This window comes from Patagioenas fasciata, chromosome 1 (assembly GCF_037038585.1).
Source record: "Patagioenas fasciata isolate bPatFas1 chromosome 1, bPatFas1.hap1, whole genome shotgun sequence".
NCBI classification, from domain to species: Eukaryota; Metazoa; Chordata; class Aves; order Columbiformes; family Columbidae; genus Patagioenas; species Patagioenas fasciata.
In genome coordinates, this window is record NC_092520.1 from 186,164,880 (window position 1) to 186,188,020 (window position 23,141).

The 23,141-nt window shown below is 36.7% G+C and overlaps 1 protein-coding gene and 1 long non-coding RNA gene across 13 annotated transcripts in view; one reads left to right on the forward strand and one right to left on the reverse strand.

The window, feature by feature from the left end:
* DOCK4 (dedicator of cytokinesis 4) overlaps positions 1-23,141 on the reverse strand; it is a 236,737-nt gene that overhangs the window by 11,089 nt on the left and 202,507 nt on the right. For 9 of the 11 annotated variants that reach the window (XM_071803295.1, XM_071803294.1, XM_071803300.1 and 6 more), the window contains 15 exons: positions 21,849-21,942; positions 18,163-18,311; positions 17,053-17,139; positions 15,279-15,383; positions 13,334-13,475; positions 12,559-12,725; positions 11,362-11,448; positions 9,512-9,688; positions 6,072-6,155; positions 4,261-4,380; positions 3,785-3,906; positions 3,406-3,526; positions 2,807-2,888; positions 2,482-2,591; positions 1,164-1,331 (listed from right to left, as the gene is read on the reverse strand). In XM_071803295.1, the coding sequence (XP_071659396.1) occupies positions 1,164-1,331; positions 2,482-2,591; positions 2,807-2,888; positions 3,406-3,526; positions 3,785-3,906; positions 4,261-4,380; positions 6,072-6,155; positions 9,512-9,688; positions 11,362-11,448; positions 12,559-12,725; positions 13,334-13,475; positions 15,279-15,383; positions 17,053-17,139; positions 18,163-18,311; positions 21,849-21,942 (1,815 nt within the window). The remainder of the gene's footprint in view (positions 1-1,163; positions 1,332-2,481; positions 2,592-2,806; positions 2,889-3,405; positions 3,527-3,784; positions 3,907-4,260; positions 4,381-6,071; positions 6,156-9,511; positions 9,689-11,361; positions 11,449-12,558; positions 12,726-13,333; positions 13,476-15,278; positions 15,384-17,052; positions 17,140-18,162; positions 18,312-21,848; positions 21,943-23,141) is intronic. The other 2 variants (XM_071803296.1, XM_065836787.2) reach the window with 1 other exon arrangement.
* Positions 1,196-9,080, forward strand: LOC139826919 (uncharacterized). Of its 2 annotated transcripts, XR_011737021.1 has the most exons (5): positions 1,196-1,467; positions 1,913-1,964; positions 2,165-2,238; positions 8,004-8,137; positions 8,953-9,080. It is a non-coding gene; the product is annotated as an uncharacterized lncRNA (long non-coding RNA). The 2 variants fall into 2 exon arrangements; XR_011737020.1 differs by having other exon boundaries at positions 1,196-1,964.

A 23,141-nucleotide genomic window follows, 5' to 3' on the forward strand; every position in this document is an offset into this window, starting at 1 on the left:
TTGCCTGTCAGTGCTGTACTAGAGTCATACTGGATCGGATAATACCCATTTTTTCCTGGAGTTACCATTAAGGCAAGGTGCTGTAACTACACACATACTCCAGCGTGACAGAAAATGTGATCGTATGTTCCTGCCTGGTCTAGATTAAATGTTCGCTGCCTAGCGAGTCTGCAGTGCATCAGAATCTGATGGGTAAGTCTGTTTCCTGTTGGGCAGGTAAAGAGCAAAGGCTGAAAAAGCAACTGAAATTGGAGGAGATAAAGAGACAAAAGCTGAATGAAACACAGAGAAACAAGGACATACTAAAATAATGAAATATAAAATCATATGGAAGAACAAGAGCAATCACGGGATGTTTAATGAGAGGCAAAAATCCTCAAAAATTGGAAACTCAGAAAGTTCCATTAGGAAGAATAACAGTGCAAAAACTAAGGAGGTTTGTTGATCAGCCAATGACAGTAGGCACTCCTCTTCAGAGTATGGGAACAGCTGGAGAAACACTGAACAATCGCTCAGACAGAGATCAAAAAGCAAGCACAAATGGTTGTTGACTGAAAACAGTTGTACATAGATAACCATGAGCATCAATTTCAATGAGAGAAGCAGATGCAGTACTGCTGTGGTCTTGTTCTATGAAGTCCATCAAACTTCCTTAAATGAGGTAGATATAGCCTGAAAGGACTTGATTTAGACTTGAAGTGCAGGAATTTGCCTGTGCATCTCATCTTTTCTGTTTGAAAAGCTACTGTGAAAACTGCATTCATTAAGCCCTAACAAAGACGTTCATAAATGGGTGGTCCATTCCTCATTAACTTAGTAGAAAGCTCCAACCAAGACTGTTGAAGTTAACTGGTGTTAGAATAAAACCAGAAAGGATAAGGAACACTTTGAGGATCTGAATTCTAATAAGAGTTGCAGGCATCTCTAAGATATCTCCTTACAATTATCTTGAGAATTTCTTTTCCCCTTCTTAATCAGAAAGCAGAGAATTAGAATTTTGTTTCCGATCACAGTCCATTTTTACTGCTCAGGGAATAGAGCAAGAGAAAGAAATTGCACCTTTCCCCAGGAAGTTATATCCTCTTTTATGGTTATGAGGGCAGAAAGAAACTGTCAGACCTTTTCACCTTTGAAACATATGAGCAAGTTAATTTTTTACTTACCCTCTCTTGGGACACTGAGGGTAGAGACAGATTGGGAGATTTTGCTGCTGGCCGAGTCTCAGAGAGAGTGGAGACTGGGCCTACGAGCTCCTCAGCCTCCCTTATCGAATCGCGGGTAGAGTGGGGGAGAGAAGTCGCATTCCACTTGGCAAAGCAAGAGTTTGTAGTCTGGGAGCAAAAATGGGATAATTTTTTTTCTTTGCGGCAAACTGTAAAACCGCTTTAAATAAAGAACATCTCCTGGTCTTTGCTGTATGCTGGTTTGGCTCCGCTACCACTGAGAAGGTGCCTGGTAGACATATCAGTGAGTAGTTCCCAAAAACTGTCCTTAAATGCGGCTAAGATCAGTATTACTTCTTAAGCCCTCAGGTAACAGCATTAGTACTTAAACAGAAAAGAGGAAAAAATTAAATGAAGAGCCAATTCAATTACTGAAGAAGCAAGGCACAAGAATACAACTAAAGAGAAACCAACAAATCATTTCTAAAGCAAAAGATCCTGGAATACCAAGTTGTTTTTTATCAGAGGCAAAATTTTTGGTGGAAAAGAGCATTGAGAGGAGGGCCTTTCACACTGTACTTATGTTCCCATCCTTCCCAGCTTCAGCAAGCAGTGCATTGTGTGATGGCAGGGATTAAAACAGCAACTGTGTTAAAGGAAGGCACTTTAGGAAAATAGGTCCATGAAGAAGAACAGATGAAATAAGGATTCAAAATTGGGCAGCTCACCAAGCTCGTTTTGCATTTCAGATAACTCAAAAGATATGGATTTCATACAGACCTAGATAACTGTAATTTTAAGGTAAGTACTCATCTGTTTTTTTTTATCTGAAGTAACAAAATGCCTATCTTTCTTTTCTGAAACTATACTGAAAAATAGGAATTGTCACACAGAGTGGGTTATTATCTCACAGTGGCTAGGATTAGCTATTTCAGAAGAGATAAAGGGGAGGTCAACATGGACAACTGCTACGCTAACAGTTTTTCTTTCTTTTTCCCCAGATTGAACCAACACTGCTGTTTCACGCAAGCAGGTTGTATCATCTGGTAATTCTTCACATCTCTCTCTCACTGCTGTGAGTAAATATCAAAAACCAGCTGTAAAGCTAGACAAAGCAAACAGAAATGTGATCAAGCACCGTGTATTCTATTCATAGCTATTTAATGTAAAATATTTTAGAGTATTTGTTTATAAAAGCAAGAAAAACCCCTGAAAATTAACAGCAGTGAGCAGATACTGAATCTGCTTGAAGTTCAACAAGCAGCTTTATCACTTTCTAAGCTACTCGTGTTGATAGAACTCCCAACACGCTTCCTACCTGCGAGGTTTCCAAAGGAGTGGGATAGATGGCACTGCAGGGCCTATCTCTTGGGGACAGGCAAGAGTTCTCTCGGGAATGCTTATGTTTGTCAGACAACAGAGGAGAGGCTGGAATATAAATGTGTCAAGTGATTAAATTCATGCAGTGAAACTCAGACGTCAATTCTATGCTTATGACAGAGAAATCCTCTGTCCGCAATAATTCATATTACTCAAACAACTGGCTAAATTTCATGTCTGACCAGTGATATCATGCCAAAATTCAGCTGTGTAATGTATCAAGAATCCTTTAATACAGTTTACCACAGGAGATGAGCACTGACCTCTGGCACTGGATGGAGCAGAACTGGTCACATTAGGTGAAGCAGAATGAGTAGAACTCAGGCTTGAGGTAGACGGACTAGGCTGTGTATAGAAGAGATGCTGCTGTTGCCACATCACACTTACTGACTTGGAAAATAAAACCTTATAACATACTTTTTACCAAAAGAAATAACTTCTAATTTGTTAGACAGGTTTCTCAGTATTTCGAAATAGCAAACCAGTATATAGGAGCATTAATGCTACTATAGAAAGATGTAGTAAAATGACAAATAAATAGAAATCTTCCTAATGTATTAAAATAATTGCATCACAACTGTGACAATTGGACAAAAATGTCTATGTAAGGTCAAATGATGTCGCATCATAGTGTATTGCTGCTTATTACTTCTGTAAAAAAATCATGCTTGAGGTTAAATAAGAAAAAAGTTTCATCAAAAACTGTTCTAAGTTATGGAGGTTAACAGCCTAGTTATAGATTTGTTTTTTAAAAGAAGTATCAGCAATAATGTTGAAATTTCCAAGTAACAGGAGCATTAATTTAGTAAATAGCCTTGTAAGAAAGATTCTGTTTAGTCTGAAGAACAACAATAATTTGTACCTGCATGTTAAAAACTTCATCAGAGCTTTCCGATTGCCCAGTGATATTGCTGACTTCAGCAGAAGCTTGGGATGACAGGGATGAGGATGAATATCGATTGACAGCTGGGTAACTCAAGGGACTATTATAAGAATAACAAAATACAAAATGGTTAACTCTAGTTGCCAATCATAATTTTTCATGTGAAAATAGGACACGTTTATTAATCTCCACAGTTTAATTTGGATTAGGAGAGAGGGAGAGAGAAAGGGAGAGAATATATACATCAGCTATTCAAGATACTTCAGGCGGCCCATACAAGGAGGCATGCACACAACAGAAGTATTTTATGGGTCATTTCCCATAAGAAAATCTATCAGTTTCTAGTAATATAACTTGCCTGCGTCTTGGTATTACCCTGGCACCATCAGGGCTCATAGAAACAGGTATGGAATTTCGGCACACACGAGGACTTCCATTTGGGAAATGAACAGGGCTAGCTTGTACACAGGCAGAAAATTCCTGGCGAGTTGTTAAAAGAAGATTAATTAAAATGTGTATAATATCATTAAGCATTTTGTAAGATACAGATAGTAATTCGAATAGTTATATCTGCACTTTGGCTCAGCTTGATCATTAGCAAGGAAAATAATTTTGCTCATGATACTTTCCCTTTAGTAAAACGTGCCTATTTTTCTCTGCACTGTATGCAAAGTTTATTAACTTTCCTCTTTGCTTTTTGGTACTGCAAGAATGCTACAAGTTGCAATGTGGAGAAACTACCAAAAGATGTCACTATCTGTTGCTTAGAAAAATTAAACAACCCTTACTGCAGCTAAAGGTTCTCCTGGTTTATTCATGCACCTGCTCTCATACCTGTATTCCCAAGCTTGACTTCATCACAAAGAACTGATCCACCAGCTTTTTATGCAACGGCCTCATGTCCTGTGGTACCACCTTCTCGTGCACGGCCAAGCCAAATTCTAGAATCTGGGCCTGCAGAAGAGACAGAAAGAGAGGCAAAATACATTTTTGATCCATTTTCTTTAAGCTTTCATCATCATTTAGGATAATAATAAATAAAAAATACCCAACAAAATGCACATCATGTTAAAAGCTTCTTATCTAAAACCCTGTCAGACCTGTAATCAGACAAGGCCTTAGACCAAAACTAGTGACACACAAGAGGATTTTTGCCTCTTCCCATTTTACTGTTCAGCATTCCCAAAGATTTGGCCTATGCAAATTCAACTCTGATACAAAAACCACTATGGAAAACATGGTAAAAATCTGGCTAAATGGAGCAGTTCTAAAGCCTAAATAAATGCAATTTTTTTACAAAAACAGTGACAAAATGTATGAAACAACAGCAACGGCGACATCCTGTAGGGTCCCTGTAATGCATTATCAATGTGTCCATGGTTCCCTGTCCTATTCCAGCACCCCACAGACCTCAGTAAGTGGTGGCTTTATGTATATTATTTGTGCAAGGCATGACAGGCTTCAGAAGAACAATGCTAAAACTCTAATCTTGCTCAAATTTGCCTACAGGCATTTAAAATACTGAACTGGTTACATGAGGAATGAGATATAAACTCACATTTAAAAACAAAATAGCTAGGCCATGCTGTCATATCTTTGGATGGGAGCTACTGGCTGATGTTTTCAGGCAGCCTGTGCGTGGGCCGGCAGCTGCAGCACATCCACCCGCACACCCACCCCCGGCCCTCCCCAATCCTCGGGTTTTCTGTTAAATCATCTGTAGGTGCCAGACAGCATTAAACTTGGAATTCACGTTTTTGTCATACTCAGTTATGAAAAAAAGGAAACTGCAATGTAAATTACTATATGTTATCTAAATGAAAGTGAGTTTGGGGAACCTATTCTGATTTTCTATTGTCCTTCGTCTGGTCTGACCAAAAGATACCACAATGCTGATGAAAAATGGAATCTTCATCTTGCCAAATTCCAATACTCTGACCTCTTTATCCCAAGTTCACAATAAAATTTGAAATTTCAACATACTGCAGAGAACAAAGATAGGTAAATGTCAGTTAAAAAAAGCTGAAATCCTTAGTAAGATAATTTGATAAAAATATTTTTTTCAGCACTTCCAAATGGAGACCCTTCATATTTGAGGCTGGTATGTCATCATCTTATAAACAAATGAAGAAATAATACAAAAATTGTATAATGCATAGAATATTCACCTGCTTAATTTAATCACTTGATGTTTATTTTACTGCCTACATACTTGGGCGATTATTATTTGATATCTTCCACTGTAATAAGATTTTTTGGGTGGGTTTTTTTGCTGTTATGCTAAACTTTGCAGTGAAAATATTTGTTCTGTAGTCCTGGTAAAATACATCATAAAAATATTTGCTGAACCCATCAAACATGCAAATATTTGCACATGAGCATCACAAGACAAAAAAACTTGCCTCTCATTCAACCTTTAATTTATAAGTTTGATGTGATTAAGATGATGATGAAAAGGTCTAGGGAAAAAATACTAACGTGACCCAGAAACCTGCTTGTATAGGAAGTTACTGTCTACTGGGAATCTAATTCAGATTACTGAACACTGGGAAATTATTAACCTCTGAAATTTTATATTTTATTTTGGGACACTTTCAGCTAGAACAGCTGAGCAGGCTACCTAATCAGTCTTTTCCCCACTTTACCTGCTCAAGCATCAGCTCTCTCAAGCGTGTGATCTTCTCTCCATCCTCTGGATGGTTCAAGATGTATTCTTTGACAAAGAACGCCTAAGCAGAATAAAATCATGAAGTCACATAAAGTGAGTAAAAACACATCAAGTTTCTTGATGATATTTTTGAAACAAAAGCTCCTTTCTACTGCAACAGATAACAAATGCTAAATAATGAATTATTCACAATTGCATGCGTGGAGACTATGGGCAAATAAAATGTAGCCACTCTTGAGTGGAGTTTATAGGTCGTTCAATATCCAGGACAGATCCTGAAAAAAAAAATTGGAAACCTGCAAATCAGAGTTAAAACCAAACACAGGTCACCTGAATTAAATAACTCTCCTCATTAATTGTGACATAGGATGCTATTATATGCCTTGGAGCTGTGACATCATCTTCTTATTCACTCTTAATATAGATAATATTTTGAAGAATTCACAATGCCTTTGGTGTCAAAAAGCCACATTTTTCACTTCAGGAGCATCTGACCCACATCCAGGTGTGCTCATGAGCTTACCATCGCTAATACTCAAATTGTAGCTGCCATAGTACCCCAAAGGTTTTTTTACCCACCAGCAAAGGCCTGGACACAGGACTCCCCTGTTTGTTCACGATCACATTTTTCTTAACATGACACCTACCCTACCCTGCAAGGGGATTATATTTAATTTATAATGATTCTTAACACTACTCCGTAAAGAAAATGCCCAGCTGCTCAGTTGATTTTTAGACCTTCTGGAAAGTGCATTTGTCAAAAACAGTGTCTGTATGCAAACGTATACATACACATGGTTTTCTGTCCATAGACTTGGGACGCTAATAGTGGCTGCTCTGTGTTTTCCTTTGCACCTGTCTTAGCATTTCCATCACATACTTCTTACAAGGTTCTCCATCCAACTTTAGCTGTTAAAATCTTTCTCAGGCAGAATCATTAGTAAACAAAAGGAGCAGAGGAGCTGGAGTTAAATATACCCATTCCTCTGATTCAGTTCCAAAATTTCATGCTGTGACAACGCATAAAAAGGAAGTGCTGAGACCTGTCTAGAAAATGCTGATACTGTAATGAAGAACACTTATTTCACATGGGCCTTTCACTGCAGAGAAGTAGACTTGTAAGAATTCATGTACAAACTGTTAAAGGGAGCCCTCTGATAGTTGCTAAAATCCCAAATCCCAAACTAATGCCAGCTGATTTTTTTCCCTCAGCTACAAGCTTAATGTTCTTTCAATATCAAGCAGGTGGTGCTCCAGTGGTTTTGAGCCAAGATTTATACAGATCTGTAATGAGTCAGAGATGTAATAATCTAACTTCAAACAAAATCACCAGTACTTTAGGGAAAAAAAAATAATCAGAATTTTACTAAATCCAGTATCTTGGAACCAGTGATTTCCAGTAATTAATCACGTAAGGCCTCTACTCTTCTAGCACACATTAAAAAATGTAAGTTATAATAAAAATTGCCATTTGAGAGGTGTTAGTGGGCACAACACACACTCTTCCAACAGCGTTTCCAAAATTTTTTTTTTAAAAAATCAGTGATCCAGTCTACATAGGAAGGTGCTGTGTAATAATTATTACTTCTGTAGATTTTCCTGGAATCTATTCCTGTATTGCAACCAGTGACACTTGAAGTACCAGCCAAAGTCCGGAATAATTAGTGACAGCTGCTCTTTAGCCCATCAGGAGTTGAGGAAGTGGGGGTGGGAAGGGGAAGAAAAAAAAAGAAAAAATAAAGGAGGACAGGATCAAGAATGCAGCAGCTGGCCAAAGGACATTATTTGCCGAGTCTTACACTTCTTAAATCTTGGAAGCTGCCCAAAGGAAAGGAGAATATCTGTAAAGACATCGTCATGTTTACATCAAGGTCACATGCTCCAGGACTGAGTTTTGCACTTTTTACAGAGCAGAAGGAAAAAGCAAGTGAAACTGCTGGACAGAGAAATGCATTTACAGAGGAGAGGAAAAGGAAGGTAGAAGCGGCAAAACAGCAGGAAGACACAGAAAGACTGAAAAAAGGATGTACAAAGAAAATGAAGGTAAAACAGAAAAAAAAAAAGCCCACCAACCCAATTCTCACAACTACTGCTATCAGTTTTGGTGTTAACAACTCAAATTGGTGAAAAGTCCTATATAGGTATATAGCAAGAGAGAGGGAGGAGACAGAGGGAATCGAAACATGAGGACTGTCTAGGAGATCAAGAACTGCAGCTAAGAACAAAAATAAGAAAGGAGCAAGCCAGAACCTTTAATATGTTTGTGAAGAATGGAAAGCTATGCAGAGACACTGAGGTAGCTCTGACATGGCTAATTCAAACCAGACATAGCTCTGACATGACTGTATGTCTCAAAGGACTCCCTTCGTGGCACTTCCCTATGCTAAAAAGTTTTGTTTTTCTTTAACAGCAGCTGGGAAATACCAACCATGGTACTGCTTTGCTTTAGTCTCACAATTTCCATAACATTGCAGTTTTGATGACATATTCTAATGCTATAGCAGACTCAATTTCTTGTAGTTTAATTTAGATACAGTTGAGTGAACACCAAATCTTGCAGTATTAGAGGCAAGTGGACAGAATGTTATTCAATTGACATTTTCAATGGAAAATGAGTAACCAGCAGGCTCAGGTGTTTCATAAGCCTATCAGGAAAAAGAGGAATATCAAGCTGGGCTGAAAAAGATATCCTTCCTTTCTCTGCACTTTCAAAATTCCACAGAACTTCGTGGAAATACAGCATCCCAAACATTTAAGGTTCTCCTAAAGTTATGCAGACCTGATAATAATGAGGAACAATTTTTGGGAACAAATCCAGCATTAGACATTTCTTCATTATATGTATTATTTCTTCCTAGATTTTTCCAGAAAATCTCTCACCTCAAAAACTTGGAGAAAAGAAAGAAGGCTCAAGAAAAATATGACTCTTCAAGATAGTAAATTTATTGTTAAGAATTATATATATATATATATATATATATATATATATATGCATGTGTATATATGTCTTAAAATTTTAATGTCAGCACAAAAGAGTAAATTTGTCAGTTGGCTAGAAGTAGCTCCTGACCTAGAAGGGTGAGGGGGAAGGAATATATTATAATAATATAGTTACAATTAACTATTTCATTAAAAGTCCCCAAACAATCTACTCGAGAATCCAAAGTAATTGTGAATCCGCTCCTCACTGGAGTAAGTTGATGAGACTACCTGCAGCAAAACAGTCATTTCAATAAAGCTGTACATATTTAACATCACCTCAACCAAAACTGCAATATAGGTATAATTAAAACTATCATTGATATAGTGTTTTCTGTCCTCAGTTCATACAGAGGAGCTGCATCTGTACAGAGAAAGAAACCAGTAAGAAATTGTCTTGTAACAGTTTTTCAACAGACAGAAAATAAAATTGCCTACCTCTTGGTATCTAGCAACTCCACCATTAACTGCTGCATCAATAACCCCATTCAAGCACATTGTGAGAGGGTTAATATTTTGCATCTGTCGAGTTTGACACTGACTAATCAGTGTTCTCAGCTGCTGGTTCTTATTTTCTAAGACTTCAATAGCATTCTCAAGGGGACTCATTTCCACCTGAAAGAGGAGTGAGGAACATTGCAAACATGCTTAATCTTCACTTAAAAGATGAAATATTTTAAAGGTAATTTTTGATTTGTTAAAAGAAAACAATGTTATTCTATGTTCTAGAGTACTGAGGCAGAAAAAGTTCTTCTCACTTGGGCTACACTCCAAGTGTATACTCTGAGCAATGAGAGAACTGAATTTATCATGTAATCAAGGATGAAAATAAACAACCCTACCTCTCTTTTAGATTCATTACCTAACCATGAGAGATACTCAGCCCTTGCTGCAAAACACTCTTACTCTTCAGCCTGTGGTAGAACTCTTGGACTTCAGGGCTAAACTGTCCTTTGTAACTTCACCTAAATTGGCCTTGAGATCAGGGAGAGCTTCGCCATGCTTAAGGGCACAGAGCAGAGCTTAAGTATGGGCAAAACTTGTTCCCTCACCCAAAGTGAAGTCAACAGCTAGGGTGTAAGCTTTGAGTTAAGATGATAATGAAACTACAGTCAAGAGCAGCCCTTGAGCGGGACGGGCCTGTCCTCCCTAGGGAGTGAGGAAGCTTTGCCCACAAGCAGCATGAACTGCAGGAGAAACAAAAAGCTAAGTGGTGAGAAAAGTGCAGGCCTGCAGCTGGCATCATTTACCAAAACAAACAAGCACAAACCTGAATTATGATCTAGCCTATACCCGGGAAAAATTATTACAGTTAACTTTTAGAAATGGTGACTAACGTGATAGTAACCTGAGGATCTTCACATTGGGGCTCATATTAACCTTATAAGGACTCAGTAAGAGTCAACTAACAACATTTCTCATGTCACACAGAATTTTTTGATTTTTACTAAATTCTATTTTTGGTTTTCCACAGGAGAATATGAGGATGTTGAACAAATGAAATTTTGTTCCTATTATAAAAGAAAACCACAACAGACTTCTAGAGAAAAGGAGTTGTACAGTGGTATCCCTATATTTAATGGGACTACTGTAAGACAGGCTTTCACAGGAAGGAAAAGTTACAGATCTTATACTGCTGGGCTCAACAACTGACCAATTATTTAGAGATCTTTATATGAGGAGCACTTCTCTGAATACATTTGAAACATATTTAAGAATTTTCTAAGAAATATAACAACAGGGAAGGAGAGGAAATTACACTGTGTCAGTAACAGATTGCTACATTAGACCCTGTTCCTACAGGTTCTGTGTAGGCGTCCTTCCCTGCCCATGCTGAGATCTGGGAACTTCAACAGAGCTTTAGGCAGACACTGAGATAGACCTACATGGTGTTCATTATAGTACAGGAACTTGAAGAATGTTTACTTTTTGAGAATACTGAAAGATATGTTAAGCTATAGATATTCTAAGTATTAAATGTCACATCGTGCTGAGTTTTAAGAATGTAATTTGCTGACCTTAAATGTTGCCTTTCGCTGCCCATTATTCCCAACCTCTTTTTTCCTCAACTGTTCAAATGAATCATAAGGGTGGTAACTTAATAATACTTTTCAAGACAATAGAAATGAAGCAACTCAAAATACTTTGTAAATAATTTTGTTGCAGCCAGCTTAAAAACTTGAGCAAAGAGATTAGGTATGGGTAGTACATCTTAAAGTAGTTCATCAAATATCATATGGATAAGGAAGTAAACCAACCCACAATCCGTATTGCAGTCTCATACTCACTACTTCACGTTTTTCCACTTCAAACCAACGAGATATCCCAGGTAAACTCTGCACCAAGATCAGTGTGGTCCTCTCCACCCATAGACTCTACAATATACAAACTCAATTTATTTCTCAAATTTACCTCTATATTTTCCCTGAATACTCCCAGTTTTCTTCATTAATACCTTCATTTAAATTACAGTATACATTTAAAAAAAAAAGTACTAACATCCAAATTTCTACTGAACTGTCTATCTCAGAAGCCCATGGCATTCACTTTCTCCTTACTTTCTAGGACCTACTACTAAGAAAGAAGTTCTGCTGATGCTTCACTCTTAAACATATTATTCTATATTATATGTTGTCCCCTAATCTCCAAAAGTCACTCACAACTAAATCAGCATTTTAATATTTCCTTTCTGAGATATCATTTGAGAATTCTGGGAGAGTTCAGAATGCATGGCTGATGGGATACTCAAATGTACTACTGTTAAACACTTTCAGGGTTGTAAAATGACATGGGATAGTGCTCTTTCCTCTAACTTTATAACAAAATTATTATTAGATAATTCTCTTTTTGTTCCTGAATACTAGAATATATTCTGCATCAGGATGTAGGTGTTTCTATTGGGTAAGGATTAAAATTACACCAGAACAATGTAACATGAATTTTCTGTGTGAGGAGGAACAGAAGTCCTTTACGATTTGGGAAGGAACTATTCCTCTTCCCTGAGACAATCTCTAATTTCCGAGGTAGCTTTTGGTCATGATATCACAGGAACAGAACATTATGCTGCAGTTTAGTCAAAACTCTCTCTCCCTTCCTCTAGGGAGCGATAACTTTTGGCAATCCTATCTATACCCCATATTACCTACTTAACAATGTTTTTCCATCTGCCTTATAAACTTCTTTGGAGGATGCTCTGCTGTCTCCAGTTCTGCCTCCTCTATAGCACTGATGCAAAAACAAAGGGGTACTTTTTTTCTCTCCTATTTCCAACATCCAACAAGACCTTCCATTTCCCATGTATTCTTCATTTTATTTCAATAAAAATGAGAAGTGAAATAGTCAAACTTGAGCTACTCTGTCCTCTAGAGAACTTGTTATACCACACTCAGTTGAATAACACAACTGTAGACAATGTTTCAATAACACAACTATCCTTCATGTTACAAATAAAGCCATAGGTCTCAGGAGAGAGCATGGTGCTTTACCTTGAATTCATTTTCCTTGTCCTTGGTCCCTTTGTGAAACGGCCTGTCATACCGGAATCGCCAGATGTGATTTACTTTGTAAAAGCTCTTGATGTTATCGGGAATGCCGTCTCTCTGCAGTACTTCTTGGTTTTCTGGAATTGGCGTCACTGCATAAATCTGCAAATCTATACGTAAAGAGTTAAGGCCATCCCACTTCATTCAAATCAGCAAAACATATTGACTCCTGAAGCATGACAGAAGAAAAACTCTTTAAAAAGTGTGTATCTTGAAATGCTCCTAGAATATTAACAGCTTGGGAGAAGAAACAGAGACTTTTTTGATGGTTTGGGATTTCTTTGTACTGTTTTGTTGAAAAATTCATATTTCTTTTTGAAATAGAGCTACTTACATGAAATAGCACACAGAGTAAAGGGATTTAATTAAGTATATTCTTACACACAGTATGTCATGCTATGCTAACATTACGTTGTATTGTAAGAACTTAAATTCCTGTAACTTAAACTGATCCACCGTTATCGCATCGGTGATAGTTCTACAAGTATTTTTGGCTAAAGTAAGAATCTTAATAACCTGCCAAGGAATTTTTAAATAAAACCAACAATTACAGGAAAAAATTCCAAACATACTAGAATGGGACAAATTGCAGGGTATTTTCACCTACCATTTATTTCAGCGCATGCACACTGAGAATGAAATTGGCTATAGGTGTACCTACATTTTTTTAAAAGCAAAGACATAACTGCAGTGTATGGGTTTGTGATTATGTGGATACACTGTGCTTCTGCCTGAAAGATGGTCTCATCTGGCTGATTAGCATGTTGCATAGCAATGGCATGTGGGAACTCATTCAACATTCGCTGCTGGAAGGCCTCCAGCCTTTCATAGTCATGTCCTCGGCAAACAAATTCCTTATTCTGAGCAGAATAAGAAAAAAAAAAAAAAAAGAGCAAGTTATGTGAAAATAATTGGATATCATTAGATAGATCCAAACATAGCTCTTAAATATAGACTTTCTGGGCAATTTTTACATCATTTTGAAAGGGAAAAATAGGAAACAAAAGGCAGGAATTAAGAAATCTAGAAAGAACAGGTTACTTAAAAAAAGGAAATTTTACCCAATAAAATATGTTTTATTTCAAAGTCTGGAAAAATCAAATTATCACACTTAAAGTTTTAATAAAAATCTAAAGGGAGAAATCATTACATTGGATTAACGTCTGTAACTAACATATCAGATTGTATAAAACATGTAACAAAACACATAACGCAACAGACAGTTAAAACAATGGAATGGGCTGAAAGACCTTTCCATGAGGAACTGGAAAACTTTAAAGTTACACAATTCTGAAGGAAAACAATGCATAAGAAAGTGGTAGAAAGCCTTCAATTTGCTTATCAATTATCAGCCCGGTTAACTGAAATTATCCAGTTTTTGCAATGTGAAGTAAAGGAATACTCCTGGGTCCAACATACTTATTTTCCTGAGGCAGTGCAACATGAATAGAGGTGTAACAAACACCTGATTTGCTTCTCCTTGCAAGTGCATTTGAAATAAGGAAATATCTCAACCATTTTTCTAAAAATGCTGTTAAGTGAATTTCCTTTTAAAATCTGCAGTAGAAAATTCTAAAAAGCCATTACTGATCTGTAATTCCTCTTGAAGGAGGTTTACATAGAAACAGTTGTTGTCTTTACAGTATCTTGACAGCGGAGACAGGAAGTATTGAATTTTGAGAGCCTGGGAATTGCTACAAGAAATCAGCTGCAATAGTGTTATTGTGCAACTACAAATTAAAAGGTGAAAGCTTTATTCTTTATTCCTTCTATAGCAAACACAGCCAGACACACAAACTGCTTTGCCATATAAAAATTAAACCAACTGTGGGAAGTTTTGAGGTGTTCCTTGTTGGTACTGCAAGCATAAACCTCCACTATGTACATTTAACTTGGAAAATGCATAAATACTTCCTGGGTAGATGCATAAGCAGTAAAAGACCTACAGGTCTGAAAGTATTGCACTATTGTGCAACTTTTCCCAGTACTTTTACTTCATCAGTTGATGTTTAGTAATCTAAACATCAAATCTTTCTAATTAACATTTTTGAATTGGTTTATCCAGATGTGGAAGAAGGGAACAGGGTAAACAGAACTAACGTTTTCAAGGGCACTTCAGTAACTTCAGAATCCAAGATTCATGTTCAAGAGGAACTTTATGTATTGTGTCAGCTTTAGTACTTTGATAATCAACGCAACTCAGCATGTTGAATTTCTAAGTAACTTAAAAAAACTGGAACTTGGGAAAGCAATTAAATGCTAAATTACTGATTGTGCCACTGCCAGAGGATGCCTCTTCTAACAGCCTTCTCCTGAGCAGACACCAGCAGAAACAGAACGGGAGAAAGGGAACAAACTACCGTGAAAAGAAGGTGTTGGTCTGTGGAATAGTATAGGTGCACAGTTTCCAACATAAACATGAATAGTAAGTTTATGTTGGACTCTGGAATCCTAGCATTTGTCTTTCCTGTCTTTAGACAGGACCTTTTCTTAACCCTGAAAACATGTGGATATTTCATTAATTACCACAAAGAATTGCCTGTTTCTCATAGTATGAGAACTTGTATATGGTATGATTGAATTCTCACACTGAGAAAGTGATCATGAACAACAGCATGAATTCCACAATAACTTCATTCTGGTTTGTTTTTCAGTTCACTTACTCTCAAGAAGAATGGGAACTTTTTCCCATAAAATCCAACTCTGAAAAATTCTGGCTCCAAACGTTGCTGATCCATAATTTTATCATACAAAGATGCTTCCATCATCTGGATGAGATTGATAAGAAATGCAATTAGTCTTTTTTGAAAACATATTTTTACCTTAAGTTATCACAAAAGGCAGGACCTTTCAGCACACTGCTCTGGAGTACTGGAAATGCAGTGCAGCTCTTAGCAACAGTAAGGGCATCCAGAAGTCTCTGAATGCATCAGATTAAATAATTATACCTTTTAAAGATCCGAAAGTTTCCAATAATTAAAAAAAAAAAAGCTTTAAAATATGAAGTACCTATGTTAAAGGGGTAAAATATTAATGACAACAGGCATAGTTCTTTAATGAAAAATGGAAGTAATAGAAGCGCAGTTTGAAACATATGACCCAATAATGTGCTTATCATCCAAACACATGGCAGTAATGCGGTCAGTTTAGTCAGCAAAGTCCAATTTCCATATTCAAGAGAGCCGTGTCCAAATCACACCAGAATCCAATGATTTAAGTGTCAAATATGAGCTTCTTTAAAATCTCACAATAGCAATTAACATCATTTTTGATCAGTACATCCTGCTTTTATTTCACTCATAACAGACACAAAGTAATCTTAATGTAAAAGTCCCCCTTTTCTGATGATACTTCAGCAAAGCATTCTCTGTGTGTTTTTAATACTGTGAAAAAAACACCCAGTATTAGCTCTATTTTAGGTAATGCAGACAGCTATTTAATGCATATATGATATAAATAGCTGCCTAGTTATATTGCTATGATAAATCCCTGCACCTCCATTTTTGGATTAACATAGGTGGCACAGATACAGTAGAAGGATATTTCCCAACTCAAACACAAAACACATTAAGTACAATTAACTAAACATGCATAAACTAATTATTTTATTCACATGATGATAGTCAGTTTGCTTTTGCTTAAAGGATTCTGCCACTGGGATATCTAAATAGAAGATATCTGCAATAAGCAGATCACAGGGAGTAATACCACATAGCTCTGTATTAAGAATTTTGCATAATGCTGTTAAGCAGCTGTGGATTAAGTACACTTCAATCAGTCCTAGCAGCAAGCATCCTACACATACAGAAAATTTTAAAAGGAAGCTGTAATATAAAGTAGAATCCATCAGATGCAGAGGAGAAAAGGAAAGACTGAATAATCTTTAAATAGAGTATCAGAAAGAAGGAATGAAGAAAGAAACAATGCTTAAGGTTCTAAGAAAATATGAGAGAGAAAGCAGGAAGACTGTGCCAGAAAAGATTCATTTTGGCTATATGATTTTAAACAGACCCTATTTTTAAGCAGTAAAGAAAAAAACTGCAAAGGTATACATTGCTTGTTGTAAGCTGTTTGCTTGCAATTACAACTGCAAAGACAGGTTGCTGCTCCTAGTGAAGGTCTGCATAGAGCACAACCCTTGAAAAATCACTGGAAACCAACAAAAATGAAATTGTAATATAATTTGTCTGCATACACATGCACACAACAGGGGTGCCGTACAGGTACAAACATTACAAGATCATTTCTTTTGCTGTTTTTCTTCAAAACGCTGACTCCCTTTTTATGATCTTTATTGTAGAAAAAACTCACAAGCTAAAGATTAAGTTTGCAAACCAAACCTAAGGAACATTCCATGGCAAATTTAAGTAATATCTTATAAGCCAAACTAAAAAACTTTTGAATCTCTGATGGATGAAAAGTACTCAGGTACATTACCCTCATCTTGCTGAGGTTTCTGTAGTCATAGTAGCTCTCATACTGTTCTGCAATTTTCCTGCATAAGATAATGCCATTTTCCCAACACTGCAAGCAAGTAAAAGATGTTCAGTAATTTCAAAACAACTGTTTGACAGTTCATGATTTTTTAGTGGTCTGTTCTTTCCATACTAAGTCATACTGCCCATAACTGAAAATACTTGAACATGTTGTCCACTAGATGTACAGACAGCTGCTAGGTAATACTGATGAATTCTCTGAAGGATCAAAAAATATTTAGAAATTTATTCAATACATGATTCTTATATCACTGCACAAGACATAAGTCATCCTGGACATCTCTTTTGATACTACATATGAGACTGATTCAACACAGTATGATTTTTACATTTTAAAATTGTATTCTTAACATATCCTCCCTAATTTTTGTAGATGGGAAAACATTTTATTGCACCATGTAAATTAAACTCTGTAAGCAGATTACAGAATTTTTTGAAAAAAAACGATGATCAACATCAGTTTGATTACATTTACTAGATTTACATGGATATTACACAAAATTGCAACGAACTGCTTGTTTATCAGCAAGGCAAATCATCAAAGTGTATATAAAATTTTAGACTACAGGATAATTACTCTTGCCAAATTCAGAATCAGCATTCTCAGTGATCACAAAGCCCATTGCTTCTTACAGATTCTGCAATTATTATTCTATAAGATACAACATGATTTAGAAGGTGTAAACATAGTCCTCATAATCCAGACCTCTGAATTTTTTTCCTCACTTGGTCACTCAGTGATTTTCATCAGTCTAATTTTTGCCACCTTTAAAATGTGGAGAAGTTACACTATCTTTTATAAAGTACTTTGACAGCTACAAAGCGACTTGCTACACAAGTGCAAATTATTCTCACATGTAAGTGTGGGATTTCTAGGATACAAACACAGGATTAGAAGAAACCCACTGTGTCTCTACGTAACTGCTTAATCGGGTGATGATAAACACTTCCCTCTATAGGAGAAAAGACCGCAACCCTGGAACTAACGTCCTAAACCAAGTAAACCATCCTGTCCACACAGGATCCACACAGTAAAACAGGAGTGTTTTACCTTTCCCCTGTCAAAGTTTTGAATGATGGTCAGATGGAGACATTCTTTGCGTTGCCACTCGGTTTGCATGGGGTAGTTGAGGAATTCTCTGAGGGGCCGATCAGACCACTCCAGCAGCTCATCGTACAGCAGGAGTGTGTAGGCAGCCTCTGCAAGACAAATGATAGCACAGGACTTACGAACACCAAATGAAACAGTCAAACAAAGTACACAGAAACCCGACTGCTCTGGATGAGATGCACCTTTTTAATGAGTAACTGATTTATTTCAAGTACAAGACAGATGGTAGTGCTGATTTTGGACAGGGTTACTATCAAAAGCTATAATAAATTCAGCTTACAATTTTCACACACTATTTAAAGTGGAGTCACGGGTACAGTTTTCCTGGAGTGTGACAATACAAAGGGGACACAGAAATTGAGAAACAATTTCCTGCTTGGCCCTAGTGTTCCCTACTGGTAAGGGCAAACTCTTAATGACTCTGCTGTCTAAGCAAGGGTACAAGGACTGGAGGATTAGGAACATCAGTAGAGAAAGAGGAAAGAAGATAGACAGGACTGTGGACACAGTCCAAAAGAGATCAGCACTGGGAGGAAAATGAAGAGGCAGATGTATGCCTAATAGACTCCGTTCTTTCCATAATAGAAATAAATTTGTCATATCTGAGCCTAAACACTTTACCCTAACAAATAATTTAGAAGTGCACACTTTTTTTTTTTTTTTTTTTTAATTAATATGTATTTTGTTTTGGTTTTAGGTTTGGAAGGAATTTAACCTATTGTTGCTCTCTGGTCAGAGAACTGTGCAGTCATCTTTAGATCATGGTTAGTAGAAATTATCTGGGAATATAAAAATTGTGATTATTGTTACTTTGATTTAAAGAATTCCTTGGAAACAGTACACTAAAACTTATATTAAATGAATCTCTCTATTGCAAAGTCAGTCTTTGGCCAATTATAAACCACCAGAATTACTACTGGTTATGACAATTCAATTTGGTTAACTGTACATATGGATTACTGTTTTCCAAGTTAGTCTTTATAGTCTGTTTTTTCACTCACAGGACCACTTTGCATAAGTGAGTCAGTACAAATATGGACCATGTTCTGGAGATGTGCTGCACTGGAGAAAGAAGTTGCTTACCAGCCTTATTTTATGGCAGGTTTTATAGGTTATATATACGGCAAAAAATAGCTATATACTTTTTATGGCCCAGGCAACCACATCCCACTTCTGCCTCTGTCATGTGAGTTCCCATAAGACAGGCAACTTAAACCAAACTCCACAGAGTTTTTTTAACAGTAGTGTTCCTTCTAAGCATCCAGTTTAAAAACCATCACTGCAGCAGATGTTTGTGGGAGAGTGTGCTTTGAATCCCAGTGTTGTAAAATGCTAAGCATGGTGCAACATGATGCTGCACTGCAATACATACGTGCTAAGGAGACGGGCTGAAGTTGCACAGACAATCTTAATTCTGGCATCACACAATTTTCAGGATGCTTGACTGTTAACAACCTTTGTCATAGTTTCCTGCTACAGTTCGGTGCTCAAAATACACAGCACATCCATATACCAGTTTAAAAAACCCCATGAAGTTGATAAGAACAAATTATTCAAAATCCTAAGAAAGAAAATGCTAGCAGAGCATAAATACATGTCAGGGATAGATCACTATGACCCTTCCTTTCTTACTTGGCATGCAAGTCCTTCCTTTTAACAGATTTTTGTCTGCCATACCTTTTTTTTCCCTTTTAAAAGTTATCATAAGTTTATAGAGAAGGTTTCTAAAGTAGGAATGGCCATATTGGACAAAAGGTCCATAGGGTCCCTCTACTGAGCTTCCTGTGTCTGGCAGTGGGAAGCATAACAAATAACATATTGGTACCTCTGGGCCAGGTCTGTAAGTACTGGCTGTGCACCAAAACAGTAAGGAGAGATAAACAGGGTTGACTCACAGTGTGGGAAATTCAATTTATGCCGGAAAGATTCAGAAAACCAAACATTTCTAAGATGGATAGATACAAAGACAATCTCATTACACTTCTCAGGTGACTGAAGGGACACAAGAGGAATCAGTGCATTTATATGCTTCAGCCTCAAGAGAGTTATATTTATAGCTGTAACTGAGTGCTGGGTAAAGAAAGATTTGAAGCTACATTTTATATTAAAAAGGACTTTTTTTTTTTTTTGCTAAGGATTAGTATAAAACAGTCCTGTAAATCATACTATGAAAGGATAGAAAAAGTGGAAAGACTGTCTCTATCCCAGTGCCATGAGTGTGAGACAATCCTTCCTTAATGTTCTCATGGTAAAAAAAAAAAAATCAGTTGTGGAATATACCATGGCAAAACACACAAAAAAGCACACATGTTAATAATAAATACACAAGAAACACAACAAAGTCCTGGAGATAAATTTTGAGAAAAATACTGTTTCAAGTAAGAATGGATAGCAAAACAATTTAAAAAAAAATAGCATTCATATCACCACTGAAGGTAAACTGGACACATATTAGCAGCCAATGTTTAACAGTAATTCAATATTGCTTCAAGAGTTACTAAGATCTGTTATGTAAAATCAGGAAATGAATAGTTTGGCACAAAAGGCAGCTGTGTCAGATACCTCTTGATAATCAAAGCTCTCCTGTGACTCACTACTGCCCGGTCACATGAGGAAATGAAACTCTCTCCTTAATATATTCTGCTATCTAGTTTACACTTCAAACTCATGAACTGCAAAGGGACTGTGGAAACGATCTTCCCTATGTATAGCAGAAAAGCATAAGGAAATTTGCTGTGGCAGGAGGTACCTGCAGCCTGTTTCTTAATGACCCCCAGCCAACTAATCTCATTTTAAGAAGGAAAAAATTCTGGAGGGATTCTGAACACATCCAGGTGCAGTTGCAAACACTGCGGAAAAGATGGAGAAACTATAATGTCAGTTAAATATTTTGGCAACCAAAGATAGTTTAATTTAGAGATACTGATTTTATTAGGTTGGTATTATTAATGTCTTCTCCAGCAATTATTGATGGCATGTAGTTACCCAAATGAAGTACACTTTATGTTGTATAAACAACAATCATGTAAATTATCTTCTTATTTCTTAATTTAAAAGAGAATGGCCAGCCCTGGTACTGAATTTGCATTGAAAAATCCTGGACAATAGTACTGCAAATGTGGTCTGTGAAGACAGAAAAACACAAGCAAAGTGTTGTACTTGTTACAGGTTTTAGGGTGTCTGTCTAATCATTAGTAAGTGATATGGGTCTTCCTTTCTTTTGTTTTTTTAACCTACAAGCTGTGTTCTGAAACACAGCTGTGTAGAAACACCACACCAAACAGCTAAGCAGCAGCATTCCAAAAAAAGTACACAGGCTTAGATACTACCAAACAGACTCATAAAAACTTCCTCTAAACTTTACTCCTCCTGGGTGAACAATGACTGCATCGCATATTTATTGCTAGTGCCTATCGACAGTAAGCATTTACATTCAACAGAGCACAACAAGTAGGGGAGTTGTGGGGCTGAAAAAAACCCATATTTTGAGAGAGATTAATTGTGAAGGAAACTCAGCGGGTGCCTGGGTTGGTATGTTCTGCACTGAAGATACAGCTTACAGGTTTGCAAAGGCTGCAAATCACAGATTGGTCCCAAATATCTTTTTCTAGTTTGTACTCAATTACCTGTGAAGTTTTGTGCTTTCAGATGTAGGTCATAGAGCTTATGAATATAGCGAATATACATCTCTTCCTTGTTCAGTTCAGTCTTGTAAAAATTCTGCAATAAAATTGAATTTTGTAATGAAATGTAGTAGTTAATGAATATATGACAGTGGTTAAAAACAAAAGACTTCAAACACGATGCTCTAGAAATACATGCGTAGATTTGAAAGTTTCACATGTACAAAGTTATTACACAGACCTGCAGTAATATATGAAGAAATAGTAAATAGAATAGTGACTTTTCAGGAGACAAGTCAGCACGCTGCTGAATGTTGTTTGTTTTTTAATTAAAATTTTCATAGAACATGAGGCAGAACATCATATAACTGAAAGCTGATGGTTCTTTCCTTATATACACCAATCTACCCAGAAAGTACACCCGTATATCCTTACAAAGGCCACTTACCATCTTGCTGAAAGCTGCATGTTGATTTTAAAGTATTGACAACAATCTGACTTTTGTATTCATATTTTAACAAAATATTACTGCCTGGTATGTCTGTTCTTACTTCTATCATAGTAAAATGCCAGAAGGACTTTGGTAGCTTTATGAAGAACTATTCAGTAATTCAGAATTCATAATCCTGAATCAAAAATGTGATTTCTTCAGCCCTAACTGATGCTGGGAACTGGTAACTGGTGAAAAAATATTGCATTGCATGACTGATATACACAAAGTTGCAGTCTAAAGTGATATCCAGGACAAAATTTCTACAAGTGGCTAAAGATTTCTGCATGCATAACTGCTATTTGTTGTTACATGGATAAAATATGGAATGCAACATCAAAACATTTATAATCAAGCCCTAAAACAAAGTACAAATTAGTTACAGGGAGAAGAGCACAAGCCTATACAGCTGTTCACAAGTATTGCTGTACTCACTATGGGCATGCAGCTGGAGTCCCCCTGCTAGCCCATACTTAATGTTCAGGTTAACCTGCCTTAATTAATACAAATTTATCAGATAGAAGAATCTAGCGCTGTTCCTCATCAGCAGTTAACAACTTTTGTTCTATTATTCAAATCACTGTTTCGAACTCTGTGCAAGTGGCCAAAATTTTCCCCCTATTGTACAGTATTCTTATGCTGTGCCACTGTTTCCTAAACTGAGTTATCATCAAAGACAGAGGTGGAAGAAATATTACGGAAGTATCAACAGAAAAACTTTATAGAGAAAGTATTTTTTAACTGACTTGAGAAAATTACTACATAACAATAGCTCTGTACTGACATGCTCCCTTTAGGCCACCATC